Genomic DNA, 19,644 nt, shown 5'->3' on the forward strand with positions numbered 1-19,644 from the left:
TAAGATCATACACATAATGTTAGCTAGCTAACAGTACACTTGAAATGAAACCACTTTCTGTCAAATTTAGAAATGTGTAATATCTGAAAATCTTACCAGTATACATTAGTTTGACAATGTAATCCAGACTGGTGTTCTCTCCATCTCCTTAGCTATCATACTCGAATTTCACTGATTTCAAAACTTGGTCCTCCAGAAAGTGGAGAGCATACACATAACGTTAGCTAGCTAGCAGTACACTTTAACTTGACATTAGGTTTATGCAGTTTTACTACGCAATTTTTATTTTTTAAAGCCACGTTCCACACGATTACCTAAACATACTGACCAGCTCCAATAGACAGACGCGTGCTATATGGTAGACCAATCCAAACTCATCTCTCGGCATGTCCAGCCCACTCATTATCTCAGGCTAGCAAGAATGTTGCTCACTTTTTCTGTGGGTAAACAAACTATGCTCTTTATTAAACAATTTTATTCTTATTTACAGATGGCGTGAAAGTTCACATGTTCCGAGAAGGCATTTCTGCCAAAAAGCTCATTTTGATCATTCAAACAGCTCTTCTGTGAAGTCGTGACTTGCGACATACGCCTAGTTTCCTGAATCAGGTCACATATACGCAACTCATAAACAGAACAAAATGGCTCCTACAACAACTTCATCGATACGGCTTCCACCGCCATTAGACTCAAGATCCACATCTGCTTCCACCATAACTCAGCCTGTCCACTGACTGTCTGTAATCAGCCTCCTCGTTTGTCTTTCAAGCCACCCCATGGGTTTGTATCTTCGTGAAAACCAATAAGGAGGTGGGACTTGCAGCCTGTCGTGCATCTCAAATCTAAGTTATTTATTAGCATTTGGCAACTCAGACGCTCTTTGACAAATGCAACGTAGTCAGGGTGTTATTCTATTACTGTCAATGATTGTGACACCACTATGTAGATATAACTAACCGGGCTAAAAAGTTACCCTTCTAATGTATTACAGTTGATACAGCGTAACAAAGTAATGCTTCTATGGGCATCAAACTACCCACCTGTTTCACTGAGAAATCGCAGGCGTCTCCAACCCCTTTTTCCTACGAATAAATACTACAATATTCTCTACTTTAAAGAGTTGGCAAAATAGTCCTATAATTCAATTAAATCACTGACAAATCTCTCATTTGTGAGGCTGCAGTGGTTACAAAGAAAACCCACGTCATTGATTGAACTCGAGCTGTCCAGGTGGTGTTGGGACAATGATGCGACATTTCAGAGCATATTGCCACCTACAGCTTAGAGTCTTGCCAGTTGCTTCTCCATCTATCTCACTGCATGCGCGCGCACACACACACACACTGGAAGGTCTTTCAGTTCTTTCTTTATTTGGTGTAAAGCGTAGTCTACAATAAAATGATTTAGTTTCATTAACATGATATATGAAATGAAAAGCAAACGGTTGGATAACATAAGTACTCTCCATAGTGTTTGAATATGCTAAACATTAATAAATGTATATATTTTATGCACATGAGCTAAAAAAATGCACATGCCTTTCAAAACACCCATCGACACTGGCACTGCACGTAATGAAATATAACAGAGAAAATGGGACGTAAACATAAAGTTCACAAACATGCTCTGATGTCTAGATTTGGATATGCAATTGGCAATTTAATTCTAGGTCTAATTTAGCCATTCCTTACACATAAGGCTTATGAAGAGCATGACAGAGATGAGGTAGATGGTGAAGAAGGCGGCGTTGAGGCGCCGTGCCACTCTGGTCCAATAGCCAGATTTCCCCTCCCTCCTGCCACTGGCGAACAGCGCTAATGTCCGCTCAACCGCCCGTAGGTCCCCCAGAATCAACAGCAACAGGTGAGACTCTCCTTGCTCGCTACAGATGACCTGGAGATGATCAACATGAGGTTATTATTAGTACTGTGAGATCATTAACATGTGAGAAAAAGGAACTCTACACGTGTAAAAAAAAAAATGCAGAGGTATACTGAACAAAAATATAAACGCAACATGTAAAGTGTTGGCCTCATGTTTCATAATCTGAAATAAAAGATCCCAGAAATGTTCCATTATGCACAAAGATTATATTTCTCTAAAATGTTTATTATTTTACATCCCTGTTAGTGAACATTTCTCCTTTCCCAAAATAATCCGTCCACCTGACAGGTGTGGCATATCAAGAAGCTGATTAAACAGCATGATTATTACACCACTGCACCTTGTGCTGGGGACAATAAAAGGCCACTCTAAGATGTGCAATTTTGTCACACATGTCTAAAGTTTTGAGGGAACGTGCAATTGGCATGCTGACTGCAGGAATGTCCACTAAACCTGTTGCCAGAGAATTTAATGTTAATTTCTAAAATAATTTGAGAATTTGGCAGTACGTCCAACCGGCCTCACAACCGCAGACCGCATGCAACCACGCCAGCCCAGGACCTTCACATCCGACTTCTTCACCTGCAGGATCGTCTGAGACCAGCCAGCAGGACAGCTGATGAAACTGTGTGTTTGCACAACCGAAGAATTTCTGCACAAACTGTCAGAAACCGTCTCAGGGAAGCTCGTCGTCCTCACCAGGGTCTTGACCTGATTGCAGTTCAGCGTCGTAACTGACATCAGTGGGCACATGCTCACCTTCAATGGCCACTGGCATGCTGGAGAAGTGTGCTCTTCGCAGATTAATCCCGGTATCAACTGTACCGGGCAGATATAGCAGAGTGTATGTTGTGTGGGCGAGTGGTTTGGTGATGTCAACATTGTAAATAGAGTGGGCCATGGTGCCATGGTATGGGCAACGAACACAAATGCATTTTATCGATGGCAATTTGAATGCATAGAGATACCGTGACGAGATCCTGAGGCCCATAGTCATGCCATTCATTGACCGACATCACGATAATACACGGCCCCATGTCACAAGGATCTATCTATACACAATTCCTGGAAGCTGAAAATGTCCCAGTTCTTCCATGGCCTGCATACTCACCAGATATGTCACCCATTGAGCATGTTTGGGATGCTCTGGATCAACGTGTACAACAACTTGTTCGAGTTCCCGCCAATATCCAGCGACTTCGCACAGCCATTGAAGAGGAGTGGGACAACATTCTACAGGCCACAATCAACAGCCTGATCAACTGTATGCGAAGGAGATGTGTCGCACTGCATGAGGCAAATGGTGGTCACACCAGATACTGACTGGTTTTCTGATCCACGCCCCTACCTTTTTTTTTTAAGGTATCTGGGACCAACAGATGCATGTCTATTCCCAGTCATGTGAAATCCATAGATTAGGACCTAATGAATTTATTTCAATTGACTGATTTCTTTATATGAACTGTAACTCAGTAAAATCTTTGAAATTGTTGCATAATGCATTTGCATTTTTGTTCAGTGTAGTTGGTAATCTGTAACTGCTTGGCTACAGCAAAATATTTTGCACCCTGTTGATACCCAGGACCAATATTAAAGAACATTGCTATAGATGTTTGCATCCCAAATGGTACCCTCTTCCCTATAGGTCCTGGTCAAAAGCAATGCACCACATCGGCTGCCATTTGAGAAGCAACCAAAATAAAGTAGGCAATCTAACCTCTTCTGCAACAGGCAATGGTTCACATGGAGCTTTTCTTCCAGACACATCACAGATACAGGCACAGCAACTACGCCTCCTCTCCTCCTCTGAAACCAATCAGCAGCTCTGTCACTGACATTATCAGCTGATCATGTATTGTCTATGTCCCAAATGGCACCCTATTCGTGGTGCACTACTAGGCTTTTGTCAAAAGTAGTGCAATATATGGGGAATAGGGTGTCATTTGGTGATGCAGTCATGATGATTTTACTCATCACCAGTTCTATTTCCCCCTCTATAGGAAACTACCCTGCACACAAACGACAGTACAAAGTGAGGCACTTGTGTCAGTGGCGTACCTGGGTCACAGTCATATGCGGGGGCGTGGTCTATACCTGTCTCTTGGTGTACAGAGTCTCTCTCCATCAGGTGAGTCACTAAGATGGTCTCCAACAGGCTTAGCAACATGAAGGCAAAGATCACTATACAGTAGGTCGCTGTGAGGGAGAACACACACACAGACAATAGAAGATCACTACACAAGCCACATTGTTGGAGGTGACACATCCGTTGGCCACCAATACCCTGTGTGTGTGCGCGACTGTGCATACTGTATATACATATATATATAGATGTTTGTGGTTTTGTGCGTTTGTGCAACCTATGAGAGGGGTCCTGTTTGACATGGAGGGCAGTATGTCATTGAGGATGAGCAGCAAAACAGAGATGGCCAGCAGCACGGTGACCTTAAAGCCCAGTTTCTCCCCCCGCTGGTCTGAGATCAGGAAGGAGGCCAGGTCCAGACACAGGAAGAACAGGATGGGAAGCAGGAAATTGATGACGTGGAGGAGGGGCCTCCTCGCCATGGTGATCTAAGAAAAAGAGATGAGCCAGGAAGAAGGATAGGACAGTGATGTCAAATGTGGCATAGTAATGTCGGGCTTGGTCATAGATCCAGCTATATATGGAGTGTGTTTGTGCGTGAGACGTACAGTGTATGAGATCTGGTCCCACTCGCGATCTAAGATTAGTTTGCCCCTGGAGACAGTCATGTCCAGGAACTCCCACTCTCCCTGCGTCTGCATGACTTCACGAGAAGCCTGGGTGACCCGGGACGAGTTAGAGAAAGGAATGAGCTGTATATCTGTCACTGAGGGAAGGAGAGGAGTGAGAGGAAGATGGGAATAGACAAAGGGAAGAGAAGAGCCACTCAAATGTGTGTTGTGCATGCACACAGGTGTGTGTGTATACATAGTAGGATGATTTGATGAAGAGAGGAGATGCAGTAGTTGCACGCCAATTGCACTAAACCTCAGTTTGTTTAGGATATACACCCCCCGTCTCCCTTTCCCCTAAAGCCTCCCTACACCTTACACACACACATCACACTCACTAGGGTTGAGGACAGGCATCCAATCTCAGTATGGAGCGCAGTTCACAATGCATGTACACAATGCATTGACCCCCCCCTTTGTTTTTACAATGCTGCTACTCGCTGTTTATTATCTATGCATAGTCACTTTACCCCTACATACATGTTCATATTACCTCGACAAACCTCAACACCCGCACATTGACTTGGTACCGCTCCCTGTATACAACCTTGTTATTGTTGTTTTTTACTTAAGTTTATTAAGTAAATATTTTCTTCACTCTATTTCTTGAACTGCATTGTTGGTTAAGGGCTTGTAAGTAAGCACTTCACTGTAAGGTTAGAGTGTTGTTGTCACGTTCCTGACCTGTTTTCTGTTTAGTTTTGTGTGTTAGTTGGTCAGGACGTGAGTTTGGGTGGGCATTCTATGTTATCTGTTTCTATGTTGGTTTAGGGTTGCCTGGTATGGCTCTCAATTGGAGGCAGGTGTTTGGCGTTCCTCTAATTGAGAGTCATATTTAGGTAGGCTGTTCACAGTGTTTGTTTTTGGGTGGTTGTCTCCTGTGTCTGTGTAATTGTTTGCACCATACGGGACTGTGTACGGTTTGTTCGGTTTGTGTAGTCTTATGTCCTATTCGTGCGTTCTTCTTGTTTTATTGTGAGTTCGTCGTATAGGTTTGTCTACACCGTTTGTTATTTTTTGTTAGTTTACTCAAGTTCGTGTTTTCGTTTAATAAATATGTGTTCAAACTCCACTGCGCCTTGGTTCGATCAATACTCCTCCTCTTCGGATGAAGAGGAGGAGGACCGCCGTTACAGAACCACCCACCAATCCAGAGCCAAGCAGCGGTGTAAACGGAGTAAGGGACAGCGCAAGAAGGAGGAATGGACTTGGGACGATGTATTGGACGGTAAAGGTTGCTACACATGGGAGGAGATCCTGGCTGGAAGGGATCGCCTCCCATGGGAACAGGTGGAGGCACTGAGGAGAACAGAGGCAACCGGAGAAGGGAACCGGCGTTATGAGGGGACGCGTCTTGCACGGAAGCCCGAAAAGCCCGTGAGTAACTCCCAAAAATTTCTTGGGGGGGGGCTAAGGGGTTGTGGGCCAAGGGCAGGTAGGAGACCTGCGCCCACTTCCCAGGCTAACCGTGGAGAGCGGGAGTACGGGCAGACACCGTGTTACGCAGTAGAGCGCACGGTGTCTCCTGTACGTGTGCATAGCCCGGTGCGGGTTATTCCACCTCCCCGCACTGGTAGGGCTAGATTGGGCATTGAGCCAGGTGTCATGAGGCCGGCTCAACGCGTCTGGTCTCCAGTGCGTCTCCTCGGGCCGGCATACATGGCACCTGCCTTACGCATGGTTTCCCCGGTTCGCCTACACAGCCCGGTGCGGGTTATTCCACCTCCCCGCACTGGGCGGGCGACCGGGAGCATTCAACCAGGTAAGGTTGGGCAGGCTCAATGCTCAAGAGAGCCAGTACGCCTGCACGGTCCGGTATTTCCGGCGCCACCTCCCCGCCCCAGCCTAGTACCTACAGTGCCTACACTACGCACTAGGCTACCAGTGCATTTCCAGAGCCCTGTTCCTCCTCCACGCACTCTCCCTATAGTGCGTGTATCCAGTTCGGTGCCTCCAGTTCCGGCCCCACGCACTAAGCCACCTGTGCGTCTCCTAAGTCCTGTACACACTGTCACTTCTCCCCGTACTAGTCCTGAGGTGCGTGCCCTCAGCCCGGTGCCACCAGTGCCGGTACCACGCACCAGGTATAGAGTACGCTTTGAGAGTTCAGTGTGCCCTGTCCCTGCTCCCCGCACTAGTATGAAGGTGCGTGTCCTTAGCCCCGTGCCTCCAGTTCCGGCACCACGCACCAGGTCTACAGTGCGCCTTATCCGGCCAGAGCCATCCGTCTCCCCAGCGCTATCTGAGCCATCCGTCTCCCCAGCGCCATCTGAGCCATCCGTCTCCCCAGCGCCATCTGAGCCATCCGTCTCCCCAGCGCCATCTGAGCCATCCGTCTCCCCAGCGCCGTCTGAGCCGCCCGTCTGCAATGAGCCTGCAAAGCCGCCCGTCTGCCATGAGCCTGCAAAGCCGCCCGTCTGCCATGAGCCTACAGAGCCGTCCGCCAGACAGGAGCCGCTAGAGCCGCCCGCCAGACAGGAGCCGCTAGAGCCGTCCGTCAGACAGGGTCTGCCAGAGCCGCCAACCAGACAGGATCTGCCAGAGCCGCCAACCAGACAGGATCTGCCAGAGCCGCCAGCCAGACAGGATCTGCCAGAGCCGCCAGCCAGACAGGATCTGCCAGAGCCGCCAGCCAGACAGGATCTGCCAGAGCCGTCAGCGAGCCATGAGCAGCCAGAGCCGTCAGCGAGCCATGAGCAGCCAGAGCCGTCAGCGAGCCATGAGCAGCCAGAGCCGTCAACCTGCCATGAGCGTCCAGAGCCGTCAGCGAGCCATGAGCAGCCAAAGCCGTCAGAGAGCCATGAGCAGCCAGAGCCGTCAGAGAGCCATGAGCAGCCAGAGCCGTCAGAGAGCCATGAGCAGCCAGAGCCGTCAGAGAGCCATGAGCGTCCAGAGCCGTCAGCCAGCCATGAGCGTCCAGAGCCGTCAGCCAGCCATGAGCGTCCAGAGCCGTCAGCCTGCCATGAGCGTCCAGAGCCGTCAGCCTGCCATGAGCGTCCAGAGCCGTCAGCCTGCCATGAGCGTCCAGAGCCGTCAGCCTGCCATGAGCGTCCAGAGCCGTCAGCCTGCCATGAGCGTCCAGAGCCGTCAGTCAGCCATGAGCTGTCCCTCAGCCAGAAGCGGCTAGTAATTCAGAACTGCCCCTCAGTCCAGAGCTGTCTCTCTGTCCGGAGCTGCCCTTCAGTCCGGAGTTGCCCCTCTATCCTGAGCTACCTCTTTATCCTGAGCTACCTCTCTCTCCTAAGCTATCCCTCTGTCCTGAGCTATCCCTATGTCCTGAACTACCTTGTCCCAGAGCTGTCCTTGATTCTGGTGTTGCCCCTAAATTTAGGTGGGGTTATTTGGAGGGTGGTCATTGTGGGGAGGCTAAGGAGGCGGGGATTGATTATGGTGGGGTGGGAACCACGCCCGGAGCCTAAGCCACCACCGTGGTCAGATGCCCACCCAGACCCTCCCCTGGACTTTTTGGTGATGCGTTCGGAGTACGCATCTTGAGGGGGGGGTTATGTCACGTTCCTGACCTGTTTTCTGTTTAGTTTTGTGTGTTAGTTGGTCAGGACGTGAGTTTGGGTGGGCATTCTATGTTATCTGTTTCTATGTTGGTTTAGGGTTGCCTGGTATGGCTCTCAATTGGAGGCAGGTGTTTGGCGTTCCTCTAATTGAGAGTCATATTTAGGTAGGCTGTTCACAGTGTTTGTTTTTGGGTGGTTGTCTCCTGTGTCTGTGTTATGTCTTACACCATACGGGATTGTTTCGGTTGTTCGTTTCGTTTCGATGTAGTATGTTTCCTGTCCGTAAGTGTTACGTATTAGTTATGTAAGTTTATGTTCAGGTTTCGTATACGTCGTTTTGTTATTTTGTAAATTTGAAAGTGTTTGTGTTTTCGTGTTGCCATCGTCGTATTTATAATAAAGATGGCTTATTTCCCTCAAGCTGCATTTTGGTCTGAAGATCCTTCTCTCCTCACCTCGTCCGAGGATGAGGAGAGCGACAGCCGTTACAGTTGTATTCAGCACGTGACAAATAAAATGTGATTTGATTTTATGTAGACCTATTATCTCATGGTAACTTTTTTTCTTTGACAGGTAGGCCTGCATTTGCTATAGCATAGCCTACGCTACAGTAATATAAATACAATGTGTGTCTAATTTACCCATCCCAATCTGGCTTTCGGTGTAACGACTCTCGTCGTTGGTTGAAGGAGAGGAGGACCAAATCGCAGCGTGGTATCTATCCATATTTATTTGAACAATTTATGAACACGAACAAAACAATAAACAATACGAAACCAACGACGCTACAGTCCTGAACAAGTGAACAATGAAAAACAAATGAACGCACGAACAGGAACAATCACCCACAAACAAACAGTGAGAACAGCCTACCTAAATATGGTTCCCAATCAGAGACAACGTAAAACACCTGCCTCTGATTGAGAACCATATCAGGCTAGTAGACAACCCTAAACCAAACATAGAAACACATAACATAGAATGCCCACCCAGCTAACGTCCTGACCAACTAAACAAAGACTGAACAAAGGAAATAAGGTCAGGAACGTGACATTTGGGGGTTACCTTATTTTTATTTTTGCAAATATATATTGTATACAGTGATCCCTCGCCACTTCGCGGTTCACTTATCGCGGATTCGCTATTTCGCGGATTTTCATAATGCATTTTTTTTTTTTTTTTGGTGCATTGTGCTCTGCATTCTGATTCGCTAAAAACTCACTCCCGCTTCTTGTATCAAAACATGCTACGAATTGTGCTATCATTTTGTCGTCTCGTGCAGTTATGTGTACGTACATAAAACAGCTTGGCAAATTTACACTAAGTTGGCCAAATTATCTTGTAATTTCGAACATCTCCTAAACCCATAATGTCGACGAAACGGCCTACACGTGAGTCACTGTATTTGTATACATGTAATAGTTGCTAATTGTAAAAAAAAAAAAAAGTTTTCTATTTCGCGGATTTCACTTATCGCGGGTCATTTTCGGAACGTAACCCCCGCGATAAACGAGGGATTACTGTATATATTTTAAAACAGCCTGTCTGTCACGCTCGTTGGAAACATACTCGGACCAACGTGCAGCGTCATCTGGGTTCCACATGTTTATTAAATGAAACTCACAATAAAGAGCAACGAAACGTGACATTCACAGGCATCAACACAAAAACAAGATCCCACAAAAACCAGTGGGCAAATGGCTGCCTAAATATGATCCCCAATCAGAGACAACGATAAACAGCTGCTTCTGATTGGGAACCATACTAGGCCAACATAGAAATAATAACCTAGATAGGAACAACCCCCTCTAGTCACACCCCGACCTAACCAAAATAGAGAATAACAAGGCTCTCTATGGTCATGGCGTGACACTGTCACTGGAATATCATTGCTTAAATCAGTCCACGCGCGAGCACACACTCTCTCTTCATCAACTCCATTCAAATTGCAACAAATAGATAATCCTGTTCTAGATTGATATACAGTATAGCCCTATATTTATATATAGGTGTCCTAGCCTACCTTTCAGGTAATACATTCAATGCAGTATTATCCTTATATTTAGCTAATTAATGATGGGTTATGTATAATAATCTAACTAAATGGCCTCTGTCTCGTGCGCAATATGCACGCACCTATACTCCGCTAGCCTCTTTTCTTAAAAAATGCTCCTTAGCTCTTGAAGTCGCAGGAAAAGCAAGACTAGATTAGTTTGCTGGGTATTATTCTTTTAACATTTCTTATACCAATAGACTATTCGAAGAGGGACGCAAGCTCTTGTTTACTGAAAGTTAAGTACAGCAGCCAATAGAACTCACGGGTAGTTTGATAGAAGAGCAAGGGCTCATAAAATGTATTTAATGTATGGCTCAGGTAGCATCAGGCTTGAATGCCTGATAAAAGCTTGAATCAAATCCAGACAGGCCTATTTATATGCTTTATAATGCTTTTGAATGTCACTTCCGGTTTTGGCGGGAAATACTTGGTTACCCGGGAGAAAAGGGATTTATTCTCGGGATGGAACATTTAGTAAAATACCAGGAAAAAATTCAAACCTAACACTCACCGATGTGTATGGCGGAGCTGAATGTGATGTTACATCTCTGTGTGTCAAATGGAAACTTGTGGACGTCCATCTTACAGGTGCTGACCACCTTCATTTCATCCTCTATTAAGACGATCCCATCATGGGACACATACAGGTATGGGCTGTGAGGGCCATCATCCTTCTCTGTCCTGAGACAACAAACAGACACACACGTACCAGTCAAAAGTTTGGACACACCTACTCATTAAAGCGTTTTTATTTATTTTTACAATTTTCTACATTGTAGAATAATAGTGAAGACATCCCAACTATGAAATAACACAAATGGAATCATGTAGTAACCACAAAATTGTTAACCTGTTTTGGAGACTGCTTTTTGTTCGGAATTTCGGATGACTGACGTGCCCTAAGTAAACTGCCTGTTACTCAGGCCCAGAAGCTAGGATATGCATATACTTGGTAGCATTGGATAGACAACACTCGGAAGTTTCTAAAACTGTTAAAATAGTGAACTGATATGGCAGGCGAAAATCCATCCGGAATTTTTTTTTTTTTAGGTCACAGGCCATTTCAGTGCTAGCCTACGGGAAATACAAATAGATAGGACCCAGATTGCAGTTCATATGGCTTCCACTAGATGTCAACAGTCTTTAGAAAGGGTTTCAGGCTTGTTTTTTGAAAAATGAGCAAATAGTTGGAAGAACTACAAGCTGTCTCTCATTAGAAAAGTAGCCTTGTTGGCGCGTGAATGAGGTGCGCGCTCTTTGTTATTTATCTTCCCTATTGAACATACTATTCTCCGTCTTATATTACTGTTCATTTAGATATTAGAGTACCTGAGGATTAATTAGAAACATTGTTTGACTTGTTTGGACGAACATTACTAACTTTATGGATTCGTTTGTATGCATGTTGAACGAGTGGATTACTGAGATCATTATATCCAAAAAAGTCAGTTTAGTTGGCGCCAAAGAAGGACTTTATTGAACAAAACGACCATTCATTGTGTAGCTGGGACCCTTGGGATTGCAAATAGAGGAAGATCTTCAAAGGTAAGTGATTTATTTAATCGCTATTTGTGATTTTGTGACGCCTGTGCTGGTTGAAAAAGTATTTTGGTGTGGGGTGCTGTCCTCAGATAATCGTATGGTATGCTTTCGCCGTAAAGCCGACAACGGAGTTGAATTAACAAGAAGTTAAGCTTTTAAATGATGTATGACACTTGTATTACTATTTTGAATTTCACGTTCTGCAATTTCACCGGATGTTGTCGTAGGTGTCCCGCTAGCGGTTCATGCGCCAAAGGAGGTTTTAAACAAATTAAAATATATTAGAGATTTTGGATTTTTCAAAGTAGCCACCGTTTGCCTTGATCACAGCTTTGCACACTCTTGGCATTCTCTCAACCAGCTTCATGAGGTAGTCACCTGGAATGCATTTCAATTAACAGGTGTGCCTTGTTAAAAGTGAATGAGGAATTTCTTTCCTTAACAAGTTTGAGCCAGTTAGTTGTGTTGTGACAAGGTAGGGCTGGTATACAGAAAATACCCCTATTTTGTAAAAGACCAAGTCCATATTATGGCAAGAACAGCTCAAATAAGCAAAAAGAAACGACAGTCCATTACTTGAAGACATGAAGGTCAGTCAATCCGGAAAATTTCAAGAACTTTGAAAGATTCTTAAAGTGCAGTCGCAAAAACCATCAAGCGATATGATGAAACTGACTCTCATGAGGAACGTCACAGGAAAGGAAGACCCAGAGTTACCTCTGCTGCAGAGGATAAGTTCATTAGAGTTATCTGCAGCTCAGATTGCAGCCCAATAAATGCTTCACAGAGTTCAAGTAACAGCCACATCTCAGCATCAACTATTCAGAGGAAACTGCGTGAATCTGGCCTTCATGGTCAAATTGCTGCAAAGAATCCACTCCTAAACGGACATGAATAAGAAGAGACTTGCTTGGGCCAAGAAAAATAAACAATGGACATTAGACCTGTGGAAATCTGTCCTTTGGTCTGATGAATCCAAATTTTAGATTTTTGGTTCCAACCGCCTTGTCTTTGTGAGAAGCAGAGTAGGTGAATGGATGATCTTCACATGTGGTTCCCACCTTGAAGGATGGAGGAGGAGGTGTGGGGGTGCTTTTCTGGTGACACTGTCTGTGATTTATTTAGAATTCAAGGCATACTTAACCAGCATGGCTACCACAGCATTCTGCAGCGATTCGCCATCCCATCTGGTTTGCGCTTAGTGGGACTATCATTTGTTTTTCAACAGGACAATGACCCAAAACACACCTTCAGGTTGTGTAAGGGCTATTTAACCAAGGAGAGTGATGGAGTGCTGCATCAGATGACCTGGCCTCCACAATCTCCCAACCTCAACCCAATTAAGATGGTTTGGGATGAGTTGGACAGCAGAGTGAGGGGAAAGCAGCCAACAAGTGCTCAACATATGTGGGAACTCTTTAAAGACTGTTGGAAAAGCATTCCAGGTGAAGCTGGCTGAGAGAATGCAAAGAATGTGCAAAGCTGTCATCAAGGAAAGGGGTGGCTACTTTGAAGAATATAAAATATTTGTTTAACACGTTTTTGGTTACTACATGCTTCCATATGTGTTGTTTTGATGTCTTCACTATTATCCTCTGGCAACAGCTTTGGTGGCCCTTCCTGCAGTCAGCATGACAATTGCACACTCCATCAACTTGAGACATCATGCTGTTTAATCAGGTTCTTGATATGCCACACCTGTCAGGTGGATGGATTATCTTGGCAAAGGAGAAATGCTCACTAACAGGGATTGAAATAAATAACTTTTTTAAATAACCTGTTCACATGTCACGTTTATATTTTATATATAATGTGTATTATAAAGGCCATGTTTGAAAAAGAGACCTAGGTCTCTGTCTTTCCTGTTAAAATAAAGGTTACATTTTTTTTTAAATCAAAGATCCAGATGAGATTTAGGGTTGAGTGAGTGATTTGTCCCAAAAATAATGCTTTTCTTTAGATATTTAGTACCAGCCTATTGCTAGCTATTCTATGTTGAGGGTGTCAGTTTTTTATTTTACTGTTGCAGCCAAAGTGTATACTGTTAAGTCGTCAGCATACATGGACACACACAGGCTTTATTCAAGGTCAGTGGAAGGTCATTAGTAAACACAGAAAACAACAATGGTCCAAGCCGGCTGCCCTGCGGTACACCACACTCAACCGAATTTGCATTAGACAGGCTTCTATTAAAAAGGTAACTGGCCATCCATGATAAGGCAGAGGATGCTAATCCATAACACCTTTGTTTTTTCAGAAATATGTTATTATCAATGATATCAAAGGCTGTTTGAACCATTAAAGGGTGCTTTGCTATTTTTGGGCAGCGGAATGGCCTTTGCCATTCATCCAGACCTGAGGGCACACTTAGATTGAAGATGTTGCAATGTATTCCAATACCAACCTCAGTAATTTACCATCCAGGTTGTCAGTTCTGTTTTTCCCCCCTTATTTAAAATGAACAGCACTGGTGCTCCCAACTTATAAAAGTTAGGAACATACCAAATATATTTTTAAATCAAAGTATTATAGCTACTTCTGAAGCACATGTTGTGCCCTAGAAATTAATATGTAACCCTGTAAATACATTTGTTCATTAGAAAAAGTTTAAATGTTTCTAGAAATACTTGTCATTGAAATTGCAATGTAATTTGTTGAATGTTTGGTTTCTACATTATGTAAAAACACTATTTTCCTATCAAGATGCATTTATGGAAGCACGTTTTGGTACATTTTGCTGCCGACTAACCAACCTCGATTTAACCATCGGTTAAATTCGTAATACTATGCATGCGTGGGCCTACAAGGAACGGAGCTTAATTGAAACAGGCGTGCTGCTGTCGCATATCGTCTCAGCCAAGAGGCTATATTATTGAACATACAAACTACTGTAATAAAGATGCCTATGTAGGCTAAAACATAATTTTCAAACATTTGCCAAAAAGCAAATCGTGAGAAAACACTGTTCTAAGAGCACACCTGATGTGAGCGATTCATGTGACAGAGATGAAAATCTCAGTTAGAAACTTAGAAAGAGGGTAAATCTAAAGATGCAACAAACAGAATGGGTTGATTATAGGATTGTGCTTGTGGACAATGAAGGAAAGTTGGTATTAAAACCAATAGAACAGGGAGAAAAGCTGGTTTCAATGGCAAAGGAGCTCAAAAAGTATTTACTAAATAATTCCCTCAATGTTTCTGGTAGGATTTTGGCTAGGCTACTTTGAAGCAAGGTAAAACATGCATCCCACTTTAAGACAAAACGTCCAGTTTTCCCAAAGTTAAGTATGTTTTAAACAAGCAAACTGCCAGAGAATATATTTTACTCATCAAAGAACCAAAACCATCAATTAATTCATGTTAAACTTAGTCATAGATCGTACTGGACACAACTTGTATGATTCCATGCAAAACAGGCTCACAGCCTGTACTGTGACCTATACAAACATATGATATGGGATTGTCCGGAGATTTATGAGTTCTGGAGGAAAGTGTTGTATATTCTCTCTGACATGAGTGATAAAACTGTACCCCTTGAACCAATTACATTGTTGCTTAACGATGATACATGTATGCAGCTGAATAGGAAACAGCAAAGATTTTGGCTGGGTTGACTGCTGCCAAAGAACTTGTTGTTTAGCGCTGGTTGCAACCACATGAACTTCATAAGGAAATGGCTAGCATACTTTCAGGATGTAATTATGTTGGAGTTATGCACTGCCCGTATGAATAAAGCCATTCCTAGCACTCTGGAAACATGGAAAGTAGCCGCCTCAGAAATCTCTAAACTGTTGAATGTAAAATGTATCGTTGGTGGTGTTGTATTGGCAAATTACTTTGCTTTGTGTGTTGTTTATTTTGAATATGAAACACTTTTTTTTGTGGAGGGGGGCAGGGGTACAGTTGAAGTCGGAGGTTTACATACACCTTAGCCAAATACATTTAAACTCAGTTTTTCACAATTCCTGACATTTAATCCAAGTATAAATTCCCTGTTTTAGGGCAGTTAGGCTCAACACTTTATTTTAAGAATGTGAAATGTCAGAATAATAGTAGAGAGAATGATTTATTTCAGCTTTTCTTTCTTTGTTCACATGCCCAGTGGGTCAGAAGTTTACATTCACTCAATAAGTATTTGGCAGCTTTGCCTTTAAATTGTTGAACTTAGGTCAAATGTTTCGGGTAGCCTTCCACAAGCTTCCCACAATAAGTTAGGTGAATTTTGTCCCATTCCTCCCGACAGATATGGTGTAACTGAGTCAGGTTCGTAGGCCTCCTTGCTCGCACACGCTTTTTCAGTTCTGCCCACAAATTTTCTATAGGATTGAGGTCAGTGCTTTGTGATGGCCACTCCAATACCTTGACTTTGTTGCCATTTTGCCACAACTTTGGAAGTATGCTTGGGGTCATTGTCCATTTGAAAGACCCATTTACGACCAAGCTTTAACTTCCTGACTGATGTCTTGAGATGTTGCTTCAATATATTCACATAATTTTCCATCTTCATGATGCCATCTATTTTGTGAAGTGCACCAGTCCCTCTGCAGCAAAGCACCCCGACAACATGATGCTGCCACCCCCGTGCTTCACGGTTGGGATGGTGTTCTTCGGCTTGCAAGCCTCCCCCTTTTTCCTCCAAACATAACAATAGTAATTATGGTCAAACAGTTATATTTTTGTTTCACCAAAAGTACGTTCTTTGTCCCCATGTGCAGTTGCAGTTGATTTTCCAAGGTAGGCCTTGAAATACATCTACAGGTACACCTGCAATTGACTCAAATGATGTCAATTAGCCTATCAGAAGCTTCTAAATTGATTTTCTGGAATTTTCCAAGCTGTTTAAAGGCACAGTCAACTTAGTGTATGTAAACTTCTGACCCACTGGAATTGTGATACAGTGAATTACAAGTGAAATATTCTGTCTGTAAACAATTATTGGAAAAATTACTTGTGTCATGCACAAAGTAGATGTCCTAACTGCCTTGCCAAAACTTTAGATTGTTCACAAGAAATTTGTGGGTGGTTGAAAAACGAGTTTTAATGACTCCAACCTAAGTGTACGTAAACTTCCGACTTCAACTCTATGTTTGGAATGGGTGGGAGGGTGTGTAATAGAAAAAAAGGGGGCAAAAGTGTAATTCAATTTTTATGATTGTAGTGCCCTTATGACCCAATAAAAAACTATGGTTCACCAAAAAAAGAAGCAAACTGTCTCCAGCTGAAATGGGTGGTGGGTCATGCATTGATAGCCTACTGTATTGACCACTTTAATGGAGAGTATGTGTAACGGATGTGAAATGGCTAGCTAGTTAGCGGGTACGCGCTAATAGCGTTTCAATCGGTTACGTCACTTGCTCTGAGACTTGAAGTATGGTTTCCCCTTGCTCTGCAAGGGCCGCGGCTTTTGTGGAGCGATGGGTAACGACGCTTCGTGGGTGACTGTTGTTATGTGCAGAGGGTCCCTGGTTCGCGCCCGTGTCGGGGCAAGGGGACGGTCTAAAGTTATACTGTTACATATGCGCGTGAGTGCTTTGGTTACTCACATCTCGTAGATTGTGAGGTCTGGTATCCACAACATCTCTTTGGGAACGGAGACCCTGGATATTCCACAGAATTGACTAGGATCCCACCAGATCCGCTCATTATTCCAGGTCTGGAGGGAGGAGAGGTCATGAGAAGCAGGTACATGGATCAGTGGAAAACGAGTGGAACATAACAGTGGAAAAAAATAACTCACCAGTTGTATCCAGATGAAGGGAACAAAGGTCTGGGACTTCTCAATCTAGAAACACACACACCATGTGAATATCACCAGATAACACACACCACCATCTCTCTTAAACACGCACATACTTACCCCCCCCCCCCCCCCTCCACACACACAAACACACACACTGACCACGGCGAGGATAGCGTATAGGTAGACATCCAAGTGCACCATGGTTGGGTGTGTGTGGTCGAGCACGGGCCGCGTGGAGGTGAACACATCGTTTCCTCTGGTCAGGTTCAGGTGGTCCAGAACATCCTGATAACTACACACCCTCTCAGGTGACACCGTACCTAGAGGGACAGACACACACTTCATACACACTCTCAGGTGAGACTGTACCTATAGGAGAAGAGACACACTTACATGTTCAGGTATTAAGATCGAACATAAGTACAACCTCCATGATCAAGGTTTGATTGAACGCTAACAATTAATTAATGATAATAATTTCCTTTACTTTCTTTAATCGTTTCCTAATAGCCACCTCTGTCAGACTTGTTGGTTACTACATGATTCCATATGTGTTATTTCATAGTTTTGATATCTTCACTATTATTCTACAATGTAGAAAATAGTAGAAAATAAAGAAAAACCTTTGAGTAGATGTGTCCAAACTCTTGACTGGTACTGTATGTGACTTGCTCTATCATAATCAGTCACATTGACCCCAAAATACATGTTTATACAGTGCTGGAAAGAGAATGTTAACTTTCTAATGAGACCAACATGATCTCTCTACTCCAAATATCAAGTGAGTTACGTTCCATTACATGCTGAGTGTCACCGACCATGTCTTTGCGAAAAACGCAGTCAAGGTTTGCAGTTACTGTTAAGACATTTTGCTTAATACAAAACACAATACATTAAATCCAGTACACAATACATTAAATCCAGTCACGACCGTAATATGTTAGGCCTATAAGTTTAGTATAGCTGCTTTTTCATAACATTTTAGTTTAAGTACAGTGGGGAGAACAAGTATTTGATACACTGCCGTTTTTGCAGGTTTTCCTACTTACAAAGCATGTAGAGGTCTGTAATTTTTTATCATAGGTACACTTCAACTGTGAGAGACGGAATCTAAAACAAAAATCCAGAAAATCACATTGTATGATTTTTAAGTAATTAATTATATATATATTTTTTTAGCAGTACGAATGTATAAGCAGTAATATTTCTAGAGGTAGTATCATCTGCTTTGTCTGATAATGAAATAATTGTAATTGAAGAAAATGTATTTAATGTTTTAAATATATTAACATTTTTCATCATACATTTCAGATTGGTTGTGACCGCTGCCCACGATGGTTCCACCAGTCCGGTATGAAAACCATACCATCATTGGAGGATTATGTCTGCGCTGCCTGTCAGGACTAGGTTAGGCTTGAGTTCCAGGCGACAGTATCACTGTCACGTCCTGACCTTAGATATCTCTGTTTTCTTTATATTTTGGTTAGGTCAGGGCGTGACTACTGTGGGTACGCTAGTTTTTGTATGTCTATGGTGGCCTGATATGGTTCCCAATCAGAGGCAGCTGTTTATCGTTGTCTCTGATTGGGGATCATATTTAGGTAGCCATTTCCCTTTGGTGTTTGTGGGATCTTGTCTATGTGTAGTTGCCTGTCAGCACTCGTTTGTATAGCTTCACATTTCGTTATTTTGTTAGTTTGTTAGTTTGTTCAGTGTTCATTCTTTAAATAAATAAGAATGTACGCATACCACGCTGCGCCTTGGTCCGATCCTTATAACAAACGTGACAATCACCTGGAAAACTTTCCATAAAAAGTGGACTAAATGTTCAGTCGAGCTGTTGCAGCTTTCCAATATTTGTTTGTTATTTATTGTCTTTTTATAACTTATTATGCAAAGATCGAAATTTGTATTTATTGTTTAACAAATGTAACTATCTGTGATGTTTTTGTGTTATTGTGTGATATTTGTGTATTATCTTTATTTTCTTAAACATTACAACATTTTTCTAAAATAAATGTATGTTTCTTTTTACTCTAATTTTGCTGTCTGTGGCACACACTATTGGTCAACATGAGCTACCAAAATGATTCTGAAGTGTGCCGGCCTTGCAGTCCCAAGATAGAAGGGGGGGGGGGATTTCAGCAGGCAAGAAA

At 43.3% G+C, this 19,644-nt stretch overlaps 1 protein-coding gene across 1 annotated transcript; it reads right to left on the reverse strand.

Moving 5' to 3' along the window:
- Positions 1-1,356: 1,356 nt before the first annotated feature.
- On the reverse strand, positions 1,357-18,137 carry LOC139541148 (5-hydroxytryptamine receptor 3A-like). The gene is made up of 9 exons (XM_071345448.1): positions 17,648-18,137; positions 17,486-17,530; positions 17,292-17,401; positions 10,718-10,887; positions 4,576-4,733; positions 4,245-4,455; positions 3,862-4,080; positions 3,602-3,606; positions 1,357-1,893 (listed from the first exon to the last, which is right to left on the reverse strand). Exons 1-9 carry the CDS (start codon positions 17,831-17,833, stop codon positions 1,672-1,674), a joined length of 1,326 nt encoding a protein of 441 aa, XP_071201549.1. The 5' UTR covers positions 17,834-18,137; the 3' UTR covers positions 1,357-1,671.
- Positions 18,138-19,644: the final 1,507 nt, after the last annotated feature.

The sequence above is a fragment of the Salvelinus alpinus genome, chromosome 2 (genome assembly GCF_045679555.1).
Source record: "Salvelinus alpinus chromosome 2, SLU_Salpinus.1, whole genome shotgun sequence".
NCBI lineage: Eukaryota > Metazoa > Chordata > Actinopteri > Salmoniformes > Salmonidae > Salvelinus > Salvelinus alpinus.